Source organism: Sturnus vulgaris, chromosome 27 (assembly GCF_052056855.1).
Source record: "Sturnus vulgaris isolate bStuVul1 chromosome 27, bStuVul1.hap1, whole genome shotgun sequence".
Classification (NCBI taxonomy): Eukaryota; Metazoa; Chordata; class Aves; order Passeriformes; family Sturnidae; genus Sturnus; species Sturnus vulgaris.
In genome coordinates this window covers 4380730-4398159 of record NC_142269.1, presented here as the reverse complement: position 1 = coordinate 4398159, position 17430 = coordinate 4380730, and the positions used below count along the sequence as shown (strand labels likewise).

The 17430-nt window shown below is 57.1% G+C and overlaps 1 protein-coding gene and 2 long non-coding RNA genes across 4 annotated transcripts in view; 1 reads left to right on the top strand and 2 right to left on the bottom strand.

Moving 5' to 3' along the window:
- Window positions 1–1415: 1415 nt before the first annotated feature.
- LOC148221073 (uncharacterized) lies at window positions 1416–2880 on the bottom strand. Its single transcript, XR_015808610.1, has 2 exons — window positions 2465–2880; window positions 1416–1964 (listed from the first exon to the last, which is right to left on the bottom strand). It is a non-coding gene; the product is annotated as an uncharacterized LOC148221073 (long non-coding RNA).
- Window positions 2881–3122: 242 nt separating this feature from the next.
- LOC148221072 (uncharacterized) lies at window positions 3123–4248 on the top strand. Its single transcript, XR_015808611.1, has 2 exons — window positions 3123–3453; window positions 3632–4248. It is a non-coding gene; the product is annotated as an uncharacterized LOC148221072 (long non-coding RNA).
- Window positions 3450–17430, bottom strand: part of LASP1 (LIM and SH3 protein 1) — a 32068-nt gene continuing 18087 nt past the window's right edge. Inside the window, exons 2-6 of one of the 2 annotated variants that reach the window (XM_088179765.1) lie at window positions 14704–14788; window positions 11669–11776; window positions 7647–7797; window positions 6958–7049; window positions 3450–6389 (exon numbers count right to left, since the gene is read on the bottom strand). In XM_088179765.1, coding sequence (XP_088035891.1) covers window positions 5453–6370 — 918 coding nt within the window. In that variant the 5' untranslated portion in view covers window positions 6371–6389; window positions 6958–7049; window positions 7647–7797; window positions 11669–11776; window positions 14704–14788 and the 3' untranslated portion in view covers window positions 3450–5452. The remainder of the gene's footprint in view (window positions 6390–6957; window positions 7050–7646; window positions 7798–11668; window positions 11777–14703; window positions 14789–17430) is intronic. The other variant, XM_088179766.1, reaches the window with a different exon arrangement.

The following is a 17430-nucleotide window of genomic DNA, read 5'->3' as shown; positions in this document are numbered from 1 at the left end:
TCGGCCGAGTTTCCATTCCACACATTCCTCCTCCCTCCCCTCATGGCTGCAGATGTGGCTCCACACACGGCCTGAAGGAGGGGAGGTCACTGAGAGCAGCATTGGTGTCTGCAGGAATTCTCCAGGAATGGTTCAGCTCCAGATTCCCGTTACTGAGAACTGCAGGAATTATTCCAGGAATGTTTCAGAGGGCTCCTGATTCCCGTTACTGAGAGCAGGATTTGTGCCTGCAGAAATTCCTCCAGGAATGGTTCAGTGGGCTCCTGATTTCCATTACTGAGAATATGATTTGTGTCTGCAGGAATTCTTCCAGGAATGATTCAGGCTCCTGATTCCCATTACTGAGAACAGGACTTGAACCTGCAGGAATTCTCCAGGAATGGTTCAGGCTCCAGATTTCCATTACTGAGAACATGATTTGTGTCTGCAGGAATTCTCCAGGAATGTTTCAGGTCCCGATTCCCATTACTGAGAACTGCAGGAATTCCTCCAGGAACGTTTCAGGCTCATGATTCCCATTACAGAGAACTGCAGGAATTCTCCAGGAATGTTTCAGGCTCCCAATTCCCGGCTCTCTTTGTGCCGGGGTGAGGGAGCAGCATTTCCTCACCTCCGGGGCTCGGTGGGAGGGATCACCCCGGGCGGTTCCAGGAATGCGCTCGGGGTGAAATCCCCAGCTTGGAATTTCTCTGGGGAGTTTTCCTGGCCGGAAATTTCAGTGTCGAGCGTTCAGCTGGCAGCACTGACCACATCCAGCATTCCCAGGCTCTGAAATCCGATTTTTTTTCCCCCTGTGAACCCTGAAAGTCACACCAGCCCATTCCAGCATTTCCTGGCCCCCTGCTCTCCCTGGATCCTGTTCTCTCACGCGGTTTTGTGGTGTTTCCATGGATAACTGAAGGGGCACAAAGGTTTCCCCATTCTGGGTATTCCAGGTGTTTATTGCTCAGAAAAATATAAAACCCTGGGGGACACCAGGAATGTGAAAATTTTGTCTTTTAGGAGGGTGAAACTTGCATTCATTGCCCGTGAGTGGTGGTGGGAGGGCAGGGATTGATGCAGAGGACAAGAAAAATCCTCCTGATGCCCCGAACACCTCCCCAGGCATCTCCAAGCGAGGAGGAAATGAAATTCTGAAATGTTCTTTCCATCCCCCAGGAATTTCCATGGTGTTAAAAACGTTCCCTTTCCCATCCAAGGCTTCCCCAAACACCCGAGAGGGACCCGAGGGAGGGGTGGGGACACTCGGGGGGGGACAGCCTGGGGTCCCCACCGTGCCCAGAGCAGGGACCCCTCCCCTGGGGGGTGACACAGAGGTGCCTCAGCCTGGATTTTCCATCTCTCAGCATTCCCGGGATCCCTCTGAGCTCCCAGTTTGTCCCCCCTGCCCATCCCTGCAGTGACACCAGCAGCCATTTTCCCTCTCCCGTGTCATTGCTCTTTATTCCACTCCCCGAACGCTGCTCATCAGAAATAGAAGCGATTTCCTCAAATTTTAAGCCCGGATGAGCGGCCTCGGACGCGCTCATGCCGAGGGGACCACGACACAGAAATGGGGGGGACGGGACCCCCCGCGTCCCCCTGGGGACACCGCGGGCGTCACCGGGAGCATCCCAGGAGAAGGAAAAACACGGGTCCTGGCAGGGGAAGGACACAGGTCCTGGCAGGGGAAGGACACGGGTCCTGGCAGGGGAAGGACACAGGTCCTGGCAGGGGGATTAGCCAGGTCCTGGCAGGGAGATTAGCCAGGTCCTGGCAGGTGGATTAGCCGGGTCCTGGCAGGTGGATTAGCCGGGTCCTGGCAGGGGGATTAGCCAGGTCCTGGCAGCCCCTCGGAGCCCCTCCCGTGTCCCCCCATTCCGTCCGCGGCCCCGCCGGCTCCGTGAGCGCTCCGTGCTCTGCTCCGGGCTCGCAGAGGTTAACGCTGCTCCAGGAGGCTCCGGGGGACTCGAACCGGGCGGAGGCTGCGGGAGAGAAAGAGAAAAGAGAGAAAAGAGAGAAAAGAGAGAAAACAGAGGCCGGTGTGAGCCGGGCCCGGAGCTGCGGGAGCAGCGGGGATGGAGCAGCGGGGATGGACAGAGGGGATGGAGCAGCTCCGTGCAGGAGAAGCGGGGATGGAGCAGCTCCGTGCGGGGAGGAGCAGAGGGGATGGAGCAGCTCCATGCGGGAGAAGTGGGGATGGAGCAGCTCCGTGCGGGGATGGAGCAGCTCCGGTTTCTCCCGGAGCTTCTCCGTTTCTCCCCTCTCAGGAACAAAAGCCGGCGGCCCGAGCTGCAGAGAGCGGCTTTTCCAGGCGGGTAAATCCCGCAGGGAGAGCCCGGCAGCTGCGCAGTGGCTGAGCGGCCTGGATTGTAAAATCAGCCCCGGTGCCCCCCTTGGAGCACCGACCCCAAAACCGCCCCCTGCCCCCCCTCCCGGCACGTTCCTCCCCCGTAACTCACACCTGGCGGGGCCAGGAGCTCACCTGGCCGCCCCTCGGCTGCTGCGGGGCCGCATCTCCCGCGGCGGCTCCTTCAGAGCATGTAAATGATGTAGGACAGGATCACCAGGCCGATGATGGCGAAAAACATCAGGATGAAAATGTCCAGCATGGCGAGGGAGGGAGGGAGGAGGAGGAGACGCGGGGGGGAAGGGGCTCCCGGCAGGAATGCAGGGATGAAGGGATTCAGAGATGGAGGGATTCAGGGATTCAGGGATGCAGGGATTCAGGGATGCAGGGATGCAGGGATTCAGGGCTCCAGGCTTCCTGGCAGAGTTCCGGGCAGGAATTCAGGGCTCCGGGAATGGCTCCGGGGCTCCTGGCAGGGATTCAGAGCTCCGGGAAGGGCTCCGGGGCTCCTGGCAGGGCAGAGGCGCCGCTGGTCCTGCCCAGTCCGGCCCAGGCTGCGGCGCTGCTGCCGGAGCCGCTCTCCAGCGGGGGATGAAGGCTCGCACAGCGGCTCAGCCCAGCGCTGGCGCCCGGGGCCGTCTCTCCCCGCTGGGGGGGTTTGTTCTACCCCTGCTCCTTCCTTCCCAAAGCGCTCCCCAATTCCAGGGGGTGCCCACGGGGATGTGACCCCCCCCCCACCCCCCCCAGTCCGGAGCTGGGAACGCGCCCATCCTTTGGGGAAAGGAGGGAAAATGGGAAAATGAGCGAAAATCCACGCTGGGACCAGCCTGAATCACCTTCCCCTTCCCTGGCACCGCCGCTTTGTTTTTCTCGATTTTTTTTTCGCTTTCACACCCGCAGGATTTTTTTTTTAAACACCGCTGAAAATCCCACCCAGCAACGCCTGAATTCCCAGGGCTCCACGGAATCCCCCGGGCTCCAAAACACAACCCTGGGCTTTGCCAAAGCGGGGGATGAGCCAAGGAGCTGCAGCCCAGGTGGATGAAAAGCCGAGCTCTGGAAACCTCCCCTCGTCCCAAACAAACAGGAAAAGCGGCTGCAATCAAAGCCAGCACAATCAGCAGGTAAAAATTAAACTTTTATTTTCAATCCGAGTCAACCGGGAAGAGAATCGGTCGGGTTGTTCCATTCCGCGGGTTTTCATTTTTTTGGGGAAAAAAAAAAAGCAAAAAAAAAAAAAGCCAAATAACTTTCATTTTTCTTTTTTTTTTTTTTTTTTAAACTGGTGGGTGCTCAACCCAGGAAGGAGGACACAAGGACAAAACCCCAATCAAGCGACGAATCCCAAGGAAAACACGTTCTAAGCTCAGCACTGAGACCAGGGAAGCTGGGGTGGACGAGGTCTATTTTACACGTGATGAGAAGCAATCATTCAGCTTTTTAATCGTTCTTCTTCCTTGTTTTTTTTTTTGTTTTTTTTTTTTTTTTTACTCTTTTATTTATTTCTTTCTTTATTTTAAATACAGGTTTAGGTGCTTTTTCAGCTATGAAAAAAAAAAGGCAAAAAAGTGCATAAAGTTGAGAGAAAAGGCAGAAATCAAGCAGTAAGAGGTTTTGTTTTCCCATGGCGGGGGTGAAAGAGGCACGGGAGGGGAGAATTTAGGGACATCGGTTTCGAGGAAGGATTAAAAAAAGGTCTGGATCCCAAAAGGGAATTTCCTGTGTTATTTGGTCCATTAAAAAAGGGTTTATTCACATTGATGCTCCCCCCTCCATTTCCCAGACAAGAACGTGATTAAGAAGAGGATTTACAGCAGGGAGAGGTGGCTCCCCCTGCCCTTGTGCTCCCTGTTTTAGCACCAGCCGGGATTCCCAGCCCGGACAGCCCCTCCTGGCTGCTCCTGTGTCACCCTGAATCCCGAAATTCCTGTCACCCTACAGCTGGGATTCCCATCCTGGGTGTTCTGGTGTCACCCTGAATCCCCAAATCCCTGATCCCACTGCAGCCGGGATTCCCATCCTGGACGTTCTGCTCCGGTGTCACCCTCAATTCCTGTCCTTGATCCCACTTAAGTTGGGATTCCCATCCTGGACAGCCCCTCCTGGCTGCTCCTGTGTCACCCTGAATCCCTAAATCCTTGTCCCTGTCACCCTGCAGCCAAGATTCCCATCCTGGGTGTTCTGGTTGTCACCCTGAATCCCTAAATCCCTGTCCCTGTCACCCTACAGAGCTGGGATTCCCACCCTGGACAGCCCCTGGGTTTTCCTGCTCTGGTGTCACCCTAAATCCCTGTCCCTGATCCCACTGAAGTTGGGATTCCCACCCTGGACAGCCCCTCCTGGCTGTTCTGGTGCCAATCCCTGACCCCACTGCAGCCGGGATTCCCTTTTCCCTGTCCCCCATCCCAGCCCCCCGGGGAAGGGAGGTGTCCCCAAGGACGTGTCCCCAGCAGGACCAAGGAATGTCTCACTCGGCCCCTTTGGTCCCTTATTCCCGTTTTTCCTGGGGGATCTGCCGGCCCCACACGGGGACATTCCCGCTGTCCCCAGCTCCTGCTCCTCCCTCCCTGCTCATTTCCAGTTTCACCCGACCCTGTCCCGGAGCAGGAGGGGACAGGGATGGGCTTTGATGTTTTGGTCCATGACACCATCCCAAAATGGTCCCAAAATGGTCCCAAAAAGGTCCCAAAATGCTGCCACCAGCTGAGAATGAGAGATGCAGGGTGGCTCGGGTGCCACATCAGCCAGGGAACAGCCAGGGGACAATCAGCCAGGGGGACAGACAATCAGCCAGGGGACAATCAGCCAGGGGACAATCAGCCAGGGGGACAATCAATCAGCCAGGGGGACAGTCAATCAGCCAGGATTGGTTGAGGTGGCACCACCAAAGTGGTGGCAGCTCTCAGCAGCAGCAGCAGGAGAAAAGCAGGAAAATTCTGGGTGGGAGGAAAAGATTCCCCAGGAGACTCGGAGGGAGCTGGAGCTGCAGGGGGCTCATCCCAATCCAGGGTAATCCCAATCCAGGGGGCTCATCCCAATCCAGGGTAATCCCAGTTCCAGGGGTTTATCCCAATTCCAGGGATCTATCCCAATTTCAGGGGGATCATCTCAGTTCCAGGGGGTTCATCCCAATCCAGGGGGCTCATCCCAGCCCAACCCTCCAGCCAGAGCAGCCCCAGGGCTGCTCCTTCTCCGGAGGGAACACCCAGAGCCTCCCCCAGAGCTCCCCGAGCTCAGAATGCCCAGGAGAGAGATTGTGTTGGGAGATTTTACCTGAACAAAGATTTTTTTTTTTTTTCCTGCTTTGAGGACTGAAGGGAGCAGAGGGGAGCTGGGAGCAGCCACGGGATGAGCCCGAGCTGGAGCTGAGAGGGGAAAGAGGAGCTGCAAACCCAGCCCTGATCCCAGAGAACCCTCGGGATGAGCCCAAGGAGCTGCAAATCCTTCCTTGAGCCCAGGGCACGTTTGGAATAAGCCCAGGACACCCTCGGGATGAGCCTGAGCTGGAGGGGCTCCCAACCCAGCCCAGGACACCCTCGGGATGAGCTCAAGGAGCTGCAAACCCATCCCTGATCCCAAAGAATCTCGGGATGAGCCCAGGGCACCCTCGGGATGAGCCCCCCTCACCTCTCCCACCCCACAGCGGGAATTTGGTCCTGACGTGGCCTCTCCTCCTCCTCCCTCTCCCTCCCTTTTCTGGGATTTCTGGAAGTTTCCCCCAGGAGGGACAGGAGCAGCAAAGCCCCGGGGCTTTGACCCGCACGGGGCCACCACGGAGCAAGAACTGGCGACAGAAACCGGACACAGAGGGGACAAAGGGGACAGGGGGAGGGGACAGGAGACGCCCAGAGGGGAGGGGACAGGCGGGCCGGGCGTGTCGCCGGGCTCAGATGGCCTCCACGTAGTTGGCCGGGAGCATGCCCGTGTCCCCCGTGCGCTCCACCGTGCCGTACATCCAGCCGTCATCGATCTGCTGCACGTTGATGATGGTGTCCCCGTCCTGGAACGACACCTCGTCCTCGTCCGCCGCGTTGTAATCATAGACAGCGCGGAAACGCTTCTGTGGGGACACGGGGACACCGTGACAGCCACCGGGACACCGGGACAGCCACGGGGACATCGGGACAGCCACGGGGACATCGGGACAGCCACGGGGACAGCCATGGGGACACCGGGACAGCCACGGGGACCGCCATGGGGACACCGGGACACTGTGACAGCCACGGGGACACTGTGACAGCCATGGGGACACCGGGACAACCACGGGGACACCGGGACACTGTGACAGCCATGGGGACACCGGGACAGCCACGGGGACACCGGGACACTGTGACAGCCATGGGGACATCGGGACAGCCACGGGGACACCGGGACACTGTGACAGCCACGGGGACAGCCACGGGGACATGGGGACACTGTGACAGCCATGGGGACAATCATGGGGACACTGTAACACCCATGGGGACACTGTGACATTGTGACAGCCATGGGGACACGGGGACAGTCAGGGGGACATGGGGACACTGTGACAGCCATGGGGACAATCATGGGGACACTGTGACAGCCATGGGGACACTGTGACAGCCATGGGGACACTGTGACAGCCATGGGGGCCGGGCTGTACTCACCCCTCCCCCCGGCGGGGCGCTGCGCTGGGCCGAGGCCGGAGCGGCCGGGTCCGGGTAAGAGAAGGATTGGGATGGAGGCGGCGGCTGGAAAACTGCGGGAAAGGATCCGTGAACCGGGGGGGAACGAGGGAACCCGGACCGGGAATGAGGGAACCCGGACCGGGAATGAGGGAACCTGGACTGGGAACGAGGGAACCTGGACTGGGAACGAGGGAACCCGGACTGGGATGGGAATGAGGGATCAGGAACTGGGATGGGAATGAGGGATCAGGAACTGGGCTGTGGGTGATCTTGATCTGGGATTTGAGTGGATCCTGAACTGGGATGTGGAGGGAAAAGTGCATCCATTAATTGCAATGTGGGTGGTCCTGAACTGGGATTTGTGTGACCCTGAACTGGGATGTGAATGATCCTAAACTGGGATTTGGGGGTGGATCCATGAACTGGGATTTGGATGATCCTAAACTGGGATCTGGATGGATCCATGAACTGGGATGTGGGTGGATGCATGGACTGGGATTTGAATTATCCTGAACTGGGATTTGTGGGTGGATCCATGAACTGGGATTTGAGTTATCCTGAACTGGGATTTGGTTGATTCTGAACTGGGATCTGGGTAGATCCACGAACTGGGATTTGAAATGACCCAGAAGAGGGATTTGGAAGCCCCAGGGCTGGCCCAGGCTCACCTGTGGCCCCGGGCTGGCCCAGCTGTTGCTGGGGCTGGGGCTCTGCTCTCCGGTAGCCGCTGCTCTCCTGGGAATTGCGGCGCTCGGGCTCCGAGCCCTCGCTGGGGCTGGGGCCCATCCGGCTCCTCTCGAACTCCTCGTGGTATTTGATCTGCAGGGCAGGGTGCGACAGCTCAGAGCCCGGCCCTGCAGCAGCTTCTCCCAGGGAAAAAGGGGCGGGATGAGGAAACGGCAGCGGGGAGGGGATTGGAAATGGGAGAATTCCTTCAGAAAAGGGAGGCGGGGCTGCCCAGTGGAGTCACCGTCCCTGAAAGGGTTAAAAGCCCACGTGGATGTGGCATTTGGGGATTTGGGCTGGTGCTGAGGGCAGTGCTGGCCTCGAGGCTTTTCCAGCCTGAAGGATTCCAGGATCCTTCCCCCCATCCCAGATCGGCTCTTTTTCCACCCCAGAAAATCCTGGGGGGCTCCTTCCCCATCCCAGAAAATCCCGGGGGCTCCTGCCCCATCCCAGGGCACGGGGACATGCTCAGAGCAGTTTGTGCCACACACAGGAGGAGCTTTTGGGGCCTTTGGGATGAGGAATTTTTTTTCAGGATGAGGAATTTTTTTTTCAGGATGAGATTCCTCCCAAACCACAGAGCAAAATCCCCTTTAGGAATTCTGGTGTGCAGCCCCCAGTGCCAGGGGGGCAGAGGGGACCCCAGGGCGGGCAGGAGGGAAGGGTTAACCCAACCACGAGGGTTAAAAGTTACTAATTAACCCCGTGCTGTTAATGAGTTGCCACGGGAAGCACCTGGAGCCTGGGAATGTCCCCTGGTTAAACAGTGACAGGCTGGAGGGAGCAGAGAGAGCAGGGACAGCAACCCCTGATGTGTGGGGACCCCCGGGAGGCTGGGATGGCCCTGGGGACAGGGACAAGGACAGGGACAGCCCCGGGAACAGCCCCCAGGATCAGGGACAGCCCCAAGAAAGATTTGGGAACAGGGACAGGAGAAGGGACAGGGACAAGGACAGCCTCGGGAACAGCCCCAGGAGCAGGAACAGCCCCCAGGGACAGGGACAGGAGTCGGGGCAGCCCCTGGAGAGGTTTGGGAACAGGAACAGCCTCGGGAACAGCCCCAGGAACAGGAACAGGGACAAGGACAGCCCCAGGATCAGGAACAGCCCCTGGCACAGCCCCCAGGATCAGGAAGAGCCTCAGGAGAAGGGACAGGGACAAGGACAGCCTCGGGAACAGCCCCGGGAGCAGGAACAGCCCCTGGCACAGCCCCAGGAGCAGGAACAGCCCCTGGCACAGCCCCAGGATGTCTCGGGCCATGCCCAGCCCCATTCCCGGGGTTCTCCCCCCTGCCCTGCCCCCGTTCCTGCCCCCCCCGAGCGCAGGCGGGGACAGGGCTGGGCTCGGTTTCTGTGTCTCTCCTAAGTGGGTCACGGCCACCCCAGGCTGGCAGCCAGACACTGGGAACGGCTGGGAGAGGGTGAGGGGCCCGGGCTCAGCTCCCTGCTGTCACTTCATGGCCCCAAACCCCCCCAGCCCCACTCCGGGGAAGCTGCCAGCTCAGAGCTGCCCCAGGGAAAATCTTCCAGCTCGGATCCCATTCCCTGCCCGGGCTTTGGTGCGTCCATCACATCCCACGGGATGCCGAGAGCTGCACAATGGCAGCAGAAAAAGAGGGAATAAAAATCCCTCTCCCACCCCTGCTGGGGTTTCCTGGGATTTTGTGTGAGCTCCTGCTGTGGCAACATCTCTCTGCACTCCAAACCCCTTCCCTGGCCACTCCAGGAGCAGCCAGCGGCTCCAGGGCTGGGAATCTTGGGGGTGGAAAAGCAGGAGGAGCTCAGGGAGCAGCAGAGCAGCTCGTGGAGCCCGAGAGGTTTCTGATGGAAAGGAGTGACAGAGCAGGGAGAATCCAGCAGGAGAATCCAGCCCTGTCCCTTCCCCAGAACACTCCTGGCTTTCCCCAGCAGCCCAAGGACAATGAGTCCCTGCGTGGGAGATTTGGGGCAGGGGCAGCCACAGCCAGACTGGAAGCCTGAGCACCCCCAAATATCCCTGAACATCCCAGGGCATCCCTGCACATCCCTGAGCACCCCCAAATATCCCTGAACATCCCAGGGCATCCCTGCACATCCCTGAGCACCCCCAAATCTCCTTGAGCCTCTCTGAGCATTCCTATCCATCCCTGAGCACCCCAGCCCATCCCTGCACATCCTCTGCTCATCCCTGCACATTCCCAACCATCCCTATCCATCCCTGAGCACCCCAGCCCATTTCTATCCATCCCTGAGCATCCCCTGTCCGTCCCTGCACATCCCCAACTATCCCTGTCCATCCCTGAGCATCTCTGAGCATCCCAGTCTATCCCAGTCCATCCCTGCACAGCCCTCCACATTCCCAACCATCCCAATCCATCCCTGAGCACCCCTGTCCGTCCCTGCACATCCCAGTCTATCCCTGAACACCCCTGCACATCCCAGTCCATCCCCATCGACCCCAGCACATCCCAGTCCATCCCTGCACATCCCAGCACATCCCAGTCCATCTCTATCCATCCCTGCACATCCCAGTCCATCCCCATCCATCCCAGTCCATCCCTGCACATCCCAGTCCATCCCCCTGCCTCTCCATGGCAAAGCTCCACCATCCCTGAGCCATCCCCAGGCACGCAGAGACAGCGGGGGAGGGGACAGAGCCCAGCGATCCCCGGACTGCAGGGACAGGAATTGGGATTTGGGGATCCCCCCTTGGAGCTCAGGATATTCCACAATTGGGATTTGGGGATCCCCCCACCCTGGAGCTCAGGATATTCCACAATTGGGATTTGGGGATCCCCCCACCCTGGAGCTCAGGATATTCCACAATTGGGATTTGGGGATCCCCCCTGGAGCTCAGGATATTCCACAATTGGGATTTGGGGATCCCCCCACCCTGGAGCTCAGGATATTCCACAATTGGGAATTTACTCCAAAGTAAACTAAAAAAAAAAAAACTATTTAAGTTAAAAACTGACTGAAGTAGTTGTTTCTATGTTTATCTTGTTGTTATAAAAGTTAGGAAAGGAAAAAAAAAGAGTAGTCTGAAGATCTTACTCTAAATTTACATTTCTCTGTGTAGTTAATAAAGTTTTATACCCTTTTAAGTTTTATGCCTGCCTTGCTCTTTTACTCCTGCTTCTGTCTCACAACAGAAAATAAATGTATTTATATGAACAAATCAAACCTTTAACGTTATTTAGTACGTTGACCAAAAAATTCAAATTAAACCAAAACCCCGGGCAATCAGGCAGGAGAACGATTCCTGCCAGGACTGCAGGAATTTGTGATCCAGGCTGTGTCAGCAGCTGCCCCCGGAGGTCACAGCAGGGCCAGGGTCACTGTCACAGCAGGGCCAGGGTCACTGTCACAGCCGGGTCAGGGTCACTGTCACAGCCGGGTCAGGGTCAGGGTCACTGTCACAGCCGGGTCAGGGTCACTGTCACAGCCGGGTCAGGGTCAGGGTCACTGTCGGGTCACTGTCACTGTCACAGCAAGGCCACAGCCGTGTCACAGCAGGGTCACTGTCACAGTCACTGTCACAGCCATGTCACAGCCGTGTCAGTGTCACAGCAGGGTCACTGTCACTGTCACAGTCACAGCAGGGTCAGGGTCACTGTCACAGCCGGGTCAGGGTCACAGCAGGGTCAGGGTCACAGTCACTGTCACAGCCATGTCACAGCAGGGTCACAGCCGTGCCACTGTCACAGCAGGGTCACAGTCACAGCCACAGCCGGGTCACTGTCACAGCCACAGCCGGGTCACTGTCACAGCAGTGTCACTGTCACAGCAGTGTCACTGTCACAGTCCCAGCCGGGTCACAGTCCCAGCCGGGTCACTGTCACAGCAGGGTCACAGCAGTGTCAATGTCACAGTCACAGCAGTGTCAATGTCACAGTCACAGCAGTGTCAATGTCACAGTCACAGCCGGGTCAGGGTCACAGCAGGGTCAGGGTCACTGTCACAGCAATGTCACAGATGTCACTCACGTTGCTGATCTGATCCTGAGTCTTCCTGATCCTCTGCAGCTCAGGGGTGTCGGCCACCACGCTGAAACCTTTGCCCTTGTTCTTCTCAAACTCCTCCTTGTAGCGGATCTGGGGGCACAGCACGGAACATGGATTTAATCTCGGTTTTAACTAAACCTGGATTTAATCACTGTTTTAACTAAAAATTGGATTTGAACTCAGGGAAGGGGGGACAGTGCAGAGCTGGGCCCAGCAGCAGCCCCTGACTGTGCCCCAGGGGCAGCAGCTCCTGCCTCCCCAGGAGCACCCCCAGAACATCCCTGAGCATTCCTGAATATCCCATAACAACCCTGAGCATCCCATAACATCCCTGAGCATTCCTGAATATCCCTGAACATCCCTGAACATCCCATAACAACCCTGAGCATCCCATAACATCCCTGAGCATTCCTGAATATCCCATAACATCCCTGAGTATTCCTGAGCACTCCTGAGCATCCCATAACATCCCTGAGCCTCCCCAGAGCATTCCTGAATATCCCATAACATTCCTGAGCATCCCATAACATCCCTGAGCATTCCTGAGCCTCCCTAAATATCCCTGAGCATTCCTGCATATCCCTGCACCTCCCCGAACCCCCCTTTACATCCTTGAACACCCCAGGGCATTCCTGAACATCCCAGAACATCCCTGAACATCCACGGACATCCCAGAACACCCCTGAGCATTCCTGAACATCCTGGAACATCCCTGAGCATCCCAGAATATCCCAGAACATCCCTGCACATCCATGGACATCCCTGCACATCCATGGACATCCCTGCACATCCCTGAGCATTCCTGAGCACCCCAGAGCCTCCCCAGCCATGGCAGAAGGAGTTTCCAGCACCCAAAGCACCCCCTGAGCACCCAGACCCCGTTCCCGTGCCCTCCTCTCCTCTTTGGGCTTCGGTTTCAGTTCCCCGTGGGCACCAGGCAGGGATTCAGGGACCTGCAGCCCTCCAAGGGTGTCCCCAGCCACCCCCGGCAGGGTGACACAAACCCAGGGACACTGGGACAGGCTCAGAGGGGTGGCGTGGGTGCCTCTGGAGCTGCTCCAGCCCCAGTTTGCCCAGTTTGGCTCTGCTGTGCCCAGTTTGGCCCCAGTTTGGCTCTGCTGTGCCCAGTTTGGCCCCAGTTTGGCTCTGCTGTGCCCAGTTTGGCCCCAGTTTGGCTCTGCTGTGCCCAGTTTGGCCCCAGTTTGGCTCTGCTGTGCCCAGTTTGGCCCCAGTTTGCCCAGTTTGGCTCTGCTTGGCCCAGTTTGGCCCTGCTGGGCCCCAGTTTGGCCCCAGTTTGGCCTCCACCCACGGTGCTTTCCATGAAGGAGTGGGGGATGCTGTGCCCATGCTGCTCAGGACAGGGGACAGGGACAGGCCACCCCAGAGCTGCTGAGCTGCCAGAATTCCAGGCTGGAAATACAAGGAATCACTGAGCAGGAAGCCAACCCCAGGGGTGGGCAGATCCTCTGATAAATCCCATCTTTCCACCCTCCTCAATCCCACCCTGCTCCATCTTCTTTGTTTTTTTTTTTTTTTTTTTCCCCACCCCGCTGATAGCTCAGGACACAGGAATTCAGCCCTAAAAACCACCTGGCAGCACCGCCAGGACGATGAGAAATAATTTAATAAATTTAAAATTCCCACCATTCCTTTTCCCGAGCTCCCTCCATGCCGTGACATCCAAAGGGAGCCAGGAAAACCCTTCACACGTCACAGCACATCCAGTGTCACCAGCACCGAGGTGACAACTCCCAGAGGAGCTGGCACAGCAGGGACAGCAGTGGCAGCTGCCAACCCCCCACACAGGAAGGGCTGTGCCCAAATTCCACCCCGGGAAAAGGAGCCCCAGGGTGGCAACCTGCAATTTCCCTGCCACACGTGGGCTGGGAAAAGCAGCCTGCGGGCACCAGGGTGGCACTTTGGGGACACTTTTGGCCTCACACGACATCATTTGTGCAGCAGCTTGCCGTGAGTGGGAGGGGAGATGGGACACAAATAGAGGGGACACAAATAGAGGGGACACAGAGTGACACGGGGCCACTGCTGGCACTGCCACCCTGTCCCTGCAGGTGCCCAGTGCCCCACCCCTGGCACACATTTTTGGGAATTTTCAGGGCTGAAAGAGCCCCTCTTGGTTTTTTCCTCTCAGCAGGAAAGGTGAGTGTGGGGTTCATCCATGGGAATTTGACGAATATCGAGAGAATGATGGAATTTTCAGGGCTGGAAGGGCCCCTCTGGAGCTCCCCTTGCCCAGAATTAATTCAGGAATCTCACACAGAAAATTCCCAAAACCCCCAGAGATAAAAACACAACAGGAAAGGTCAGGGTGGTTTTTTTTTCCCATGGGAATTCGAGGGATATCCACAGAATGATGGAATTGTCAGGGCTGGAATGAGATCTGGAAATCCTCCTGCCCAGAATTAATTCAGGAATTTCCAAAAGTCAAACGTGCAGAGAACTCCCCCAAAATTAATTCAAGAATTAATTCAAAAATCTCACACAGAAAACTCCCAAAAATATGGAACCCCCAGAGACAAAAATGAAATGGAAAAGGTCAGGGTGGGTTTTTCCCATGGGAATTTGAGGGGTTTTTGGGAATTTTCAGGGCTGGAAGGGCCCCTCTGGAGCTCCCCTTGCCCAGAATTAATTCAGGAATCTCACACAGAGAATTCCCAAATCACAGAACCCCCAGAGATAAAAACACACCAGGAAAGGTCAGGGTGGGTTTTTCCCTTGGGAATTTGGGAATCATGGAATTTTCAGGGCTGGAAGGGCCCCTCTGGAGCTCCCCTTGCTCAGAATTAATTCAGGAATTAATTCAGGAATCTCACACAGAGAATTCCCAAAACCCTCAGAGACAAAAATGAAATGGGAAAGGTCAGGGTGGGTTTTTCCCTCGGGAATTCAGGAATTTGAGGGGTTTTTGGGAATTTTCAGGGCTGAAGGGCCCCCCCCTGTTTTCCCCCAGCAGGAAAGGTGAGTGTGGGTTTTCCCTGGGGAATTTTTGGGATTCTCACCTGGCTCTGGAGCTCGCTCTGCTGCTTTAGGCGCAGGTTCTCGGGCGTGTCTGCCACCATGGTGAAGGATTGCTTCGGGTAGTGTCTGCAGGGAGGGACACTGTGAGTGCCACTGCCACCCCCACTGTCACTGCCACTGTCCCTTAGTGCCACTGCCACCCCCACTGTCACTGCCACTGTCCCTTAGTGCCACTGCCACCCCCACTGTCACTGCCACTGTCCCCATTAGTGCCACTGCCACCCCCAACGTCACTGCCACTGTCCCTTAGTGCCACTGCCCCCATTAATGCCACTGTCACCATTAGTGCCACTGGCACCCCCAATGTCACTGTCCCTGGCATCACTGTCCCCATTAGTGCCACTGTCACTGGCCCTTAATGCCACCGTCCCCCTCAATGTCACTGTCCCCTGGTCCCTTAATGCAACCGTCCCATTAATGCCACTGTCACCATGTCCCTTAATGTCACTGTCCCCATTAGTGCCACTGTCACCCTCAGTGTCACTGTCCCTGTCTCTTAATGCCACTGTCCCATTGATGCCACTGTCACCATGTCCCTTAGTGCCACTGCCCCATTAGTGCCACTGTCACTGGCCCTTAGTGCCACTGTCACCCCCAATGTCCCAGTCCCTTAATGCCACTGTCCCCATTAATGCCACTGTCACCTCCAATGTCACTGCCTCCATGTCCCTTAGTGCCATGGTCCCCATGTCCCTTAATGCCACTGTCCCCACTGATGTCACTGTGTCACTGTCCCTTGCTCCCTTAATGCCACCGTCCTCTGCTGTTACTGTCACTGTCCCCATGTCCCTCAATGCCACCGATCCCCTTAATGTCACTGTCCCCCACTCTGTTACTGCCACTGTCCCCTTAATGCCACTGTCCCCTGCTTCTTTAGTGCCACTGTCCCCATTGATGTCACTGTCCCCTGTCCCTGCCTGTCCCGGTGCTCTGGCACAGCCGAGCAATTCCCCCCATGGAATCCTGGAATTATCCAGGGCTGGAAAAGCCTCCAGGATCACTGAGGCCAGCCAGTGTCACCCCAAAATCCTGTCACCCCCAAACCCCTGTCACCCCAAAATCCTGTCACCCCCAAACCCGCTGTCCCCAAGGGCCACACCCCAGTGCTGTGAACATTCCAGGGGTTTTGTCCCACTCTGGAGGAGCCAGAGCTGGGGACAAATCCACAGAGGGGTTTGGGATGGGGCATTGCCCAGACTATGGGGTTCCTCCCACACCATTGGGGTTCCTCCCACACCATTGGGGTTCCTCCCACACCTTTGGGGTTCCTGTCCCAGTGTCACATTTATCACCAAAGAGCAAAAGCAGCGTTTCCCCTTGGGGACAGAGCCACTCCAGGCCCGTGCAGCATTTCAGGACAGACCTTTCCATGTCCCCAAACTGCCCCCAGGGTCCCCAAACTGCCCCCCCAGGGCTCCATTATCCCAGGAAAAGCTGCTGAGCTCTCCCTGAGCGAGGTTTCAGCCCCACACTGGGATTTCCTGGCGCTGGGATAAAGGGACAAGGCACAGGAACGGGGTCAGGAGCTCAGAAAGACTCGGGGAGAATTTTGGGGAAAAGGAAACATCCGGTGCTGGAGGCTCTGGCAGCCCTGGCCAAACTCCCCGTGGCCATTCCCACCTCCAGGAGATTTGGAAAAAAGCATGGATGGAATTCCTGGATAACAAAAAGGGGGCAAACCCCAGCTGGGCCTGCCCTGACCCCAAAATTCTGCTGGATTTGGGATCTCTCAGCTGCCAAGAAGGGGAAGAATCAGTCCCAGCTTCACCCCCAGGCATCCCAGAGGATTCTCCCACTGGATCTGAGCCCACAGCTCTGCCTGGAGCATTCCCAGCCTGGCTGCTGCCATGGAGGCACAGCCCAGCACAGCCCACGATTCCCAGGAAAAGGTTGGGGAGGAAACCTGAGCTGGAGCCCCGGGGCTGTGGCACAGAGGGGAAAACACCTCTGGGAAAGGCTCAGGGGCTCCTCTTTGACAGCCTCAAAGCAGAATTCCCAAACTGGGATTGCTCCAGAATCCTCCAAACCCTGCAGGGCTGGGACAGGGAATCCCCAGTGCAGGGAATTCCAGATTTTTATTTTTTTTTCCCCCCCAGAGCTGTCCCCATCCTGCTCACAGTGACCACACCTGGAGCTGCTCCACTCCCAAATCCACACAAAAACCGGGATAACTCCCCTTGCCCTGGGATCCGGTGCCAAGGCAGGGATTGCCCCCAGCCTGTGGCTGCTGCAGGGAAATTCCTGCACTAAAATCCCCATCTGGATCAAATCTCATTTTTTGGGAAGCTCCTGAGCTCGCCAGGAGGAGCAGGACACTGGGAGGACACTGCAGGGGACAGGAGTGGCCTCAGGCTGGGATTTCAGGGAAAATTGGCTCGCTGGAAAGGTGGGGAGGCACTGGGAGAGGGAATAAATCCCTGGAAATGTCCAAAAGCACAAAGGGACACAAAGATTTGGTGGAGACAGAGCAGCTGGGCTCTGGTCTCAGAGGGATTTTCCAGTGCTGGTGATTCCCTAATTCCAGAGGATCCAACACCAGCAGCTGGTTGGGGTTTAATTAATCTGTTAATCCACTAAGAGCAGCCCCCGGGCTCGGGGGGCAGCAGGGAACAGCCCTGAGCTCGTCCCCTTCCCCAGCTCCTGCTCCTGGAGCCCTTCCTGGAATCCTGGAGCCTTCCTGGAATCCTGGAGCCCTTCCTGGAAATCCT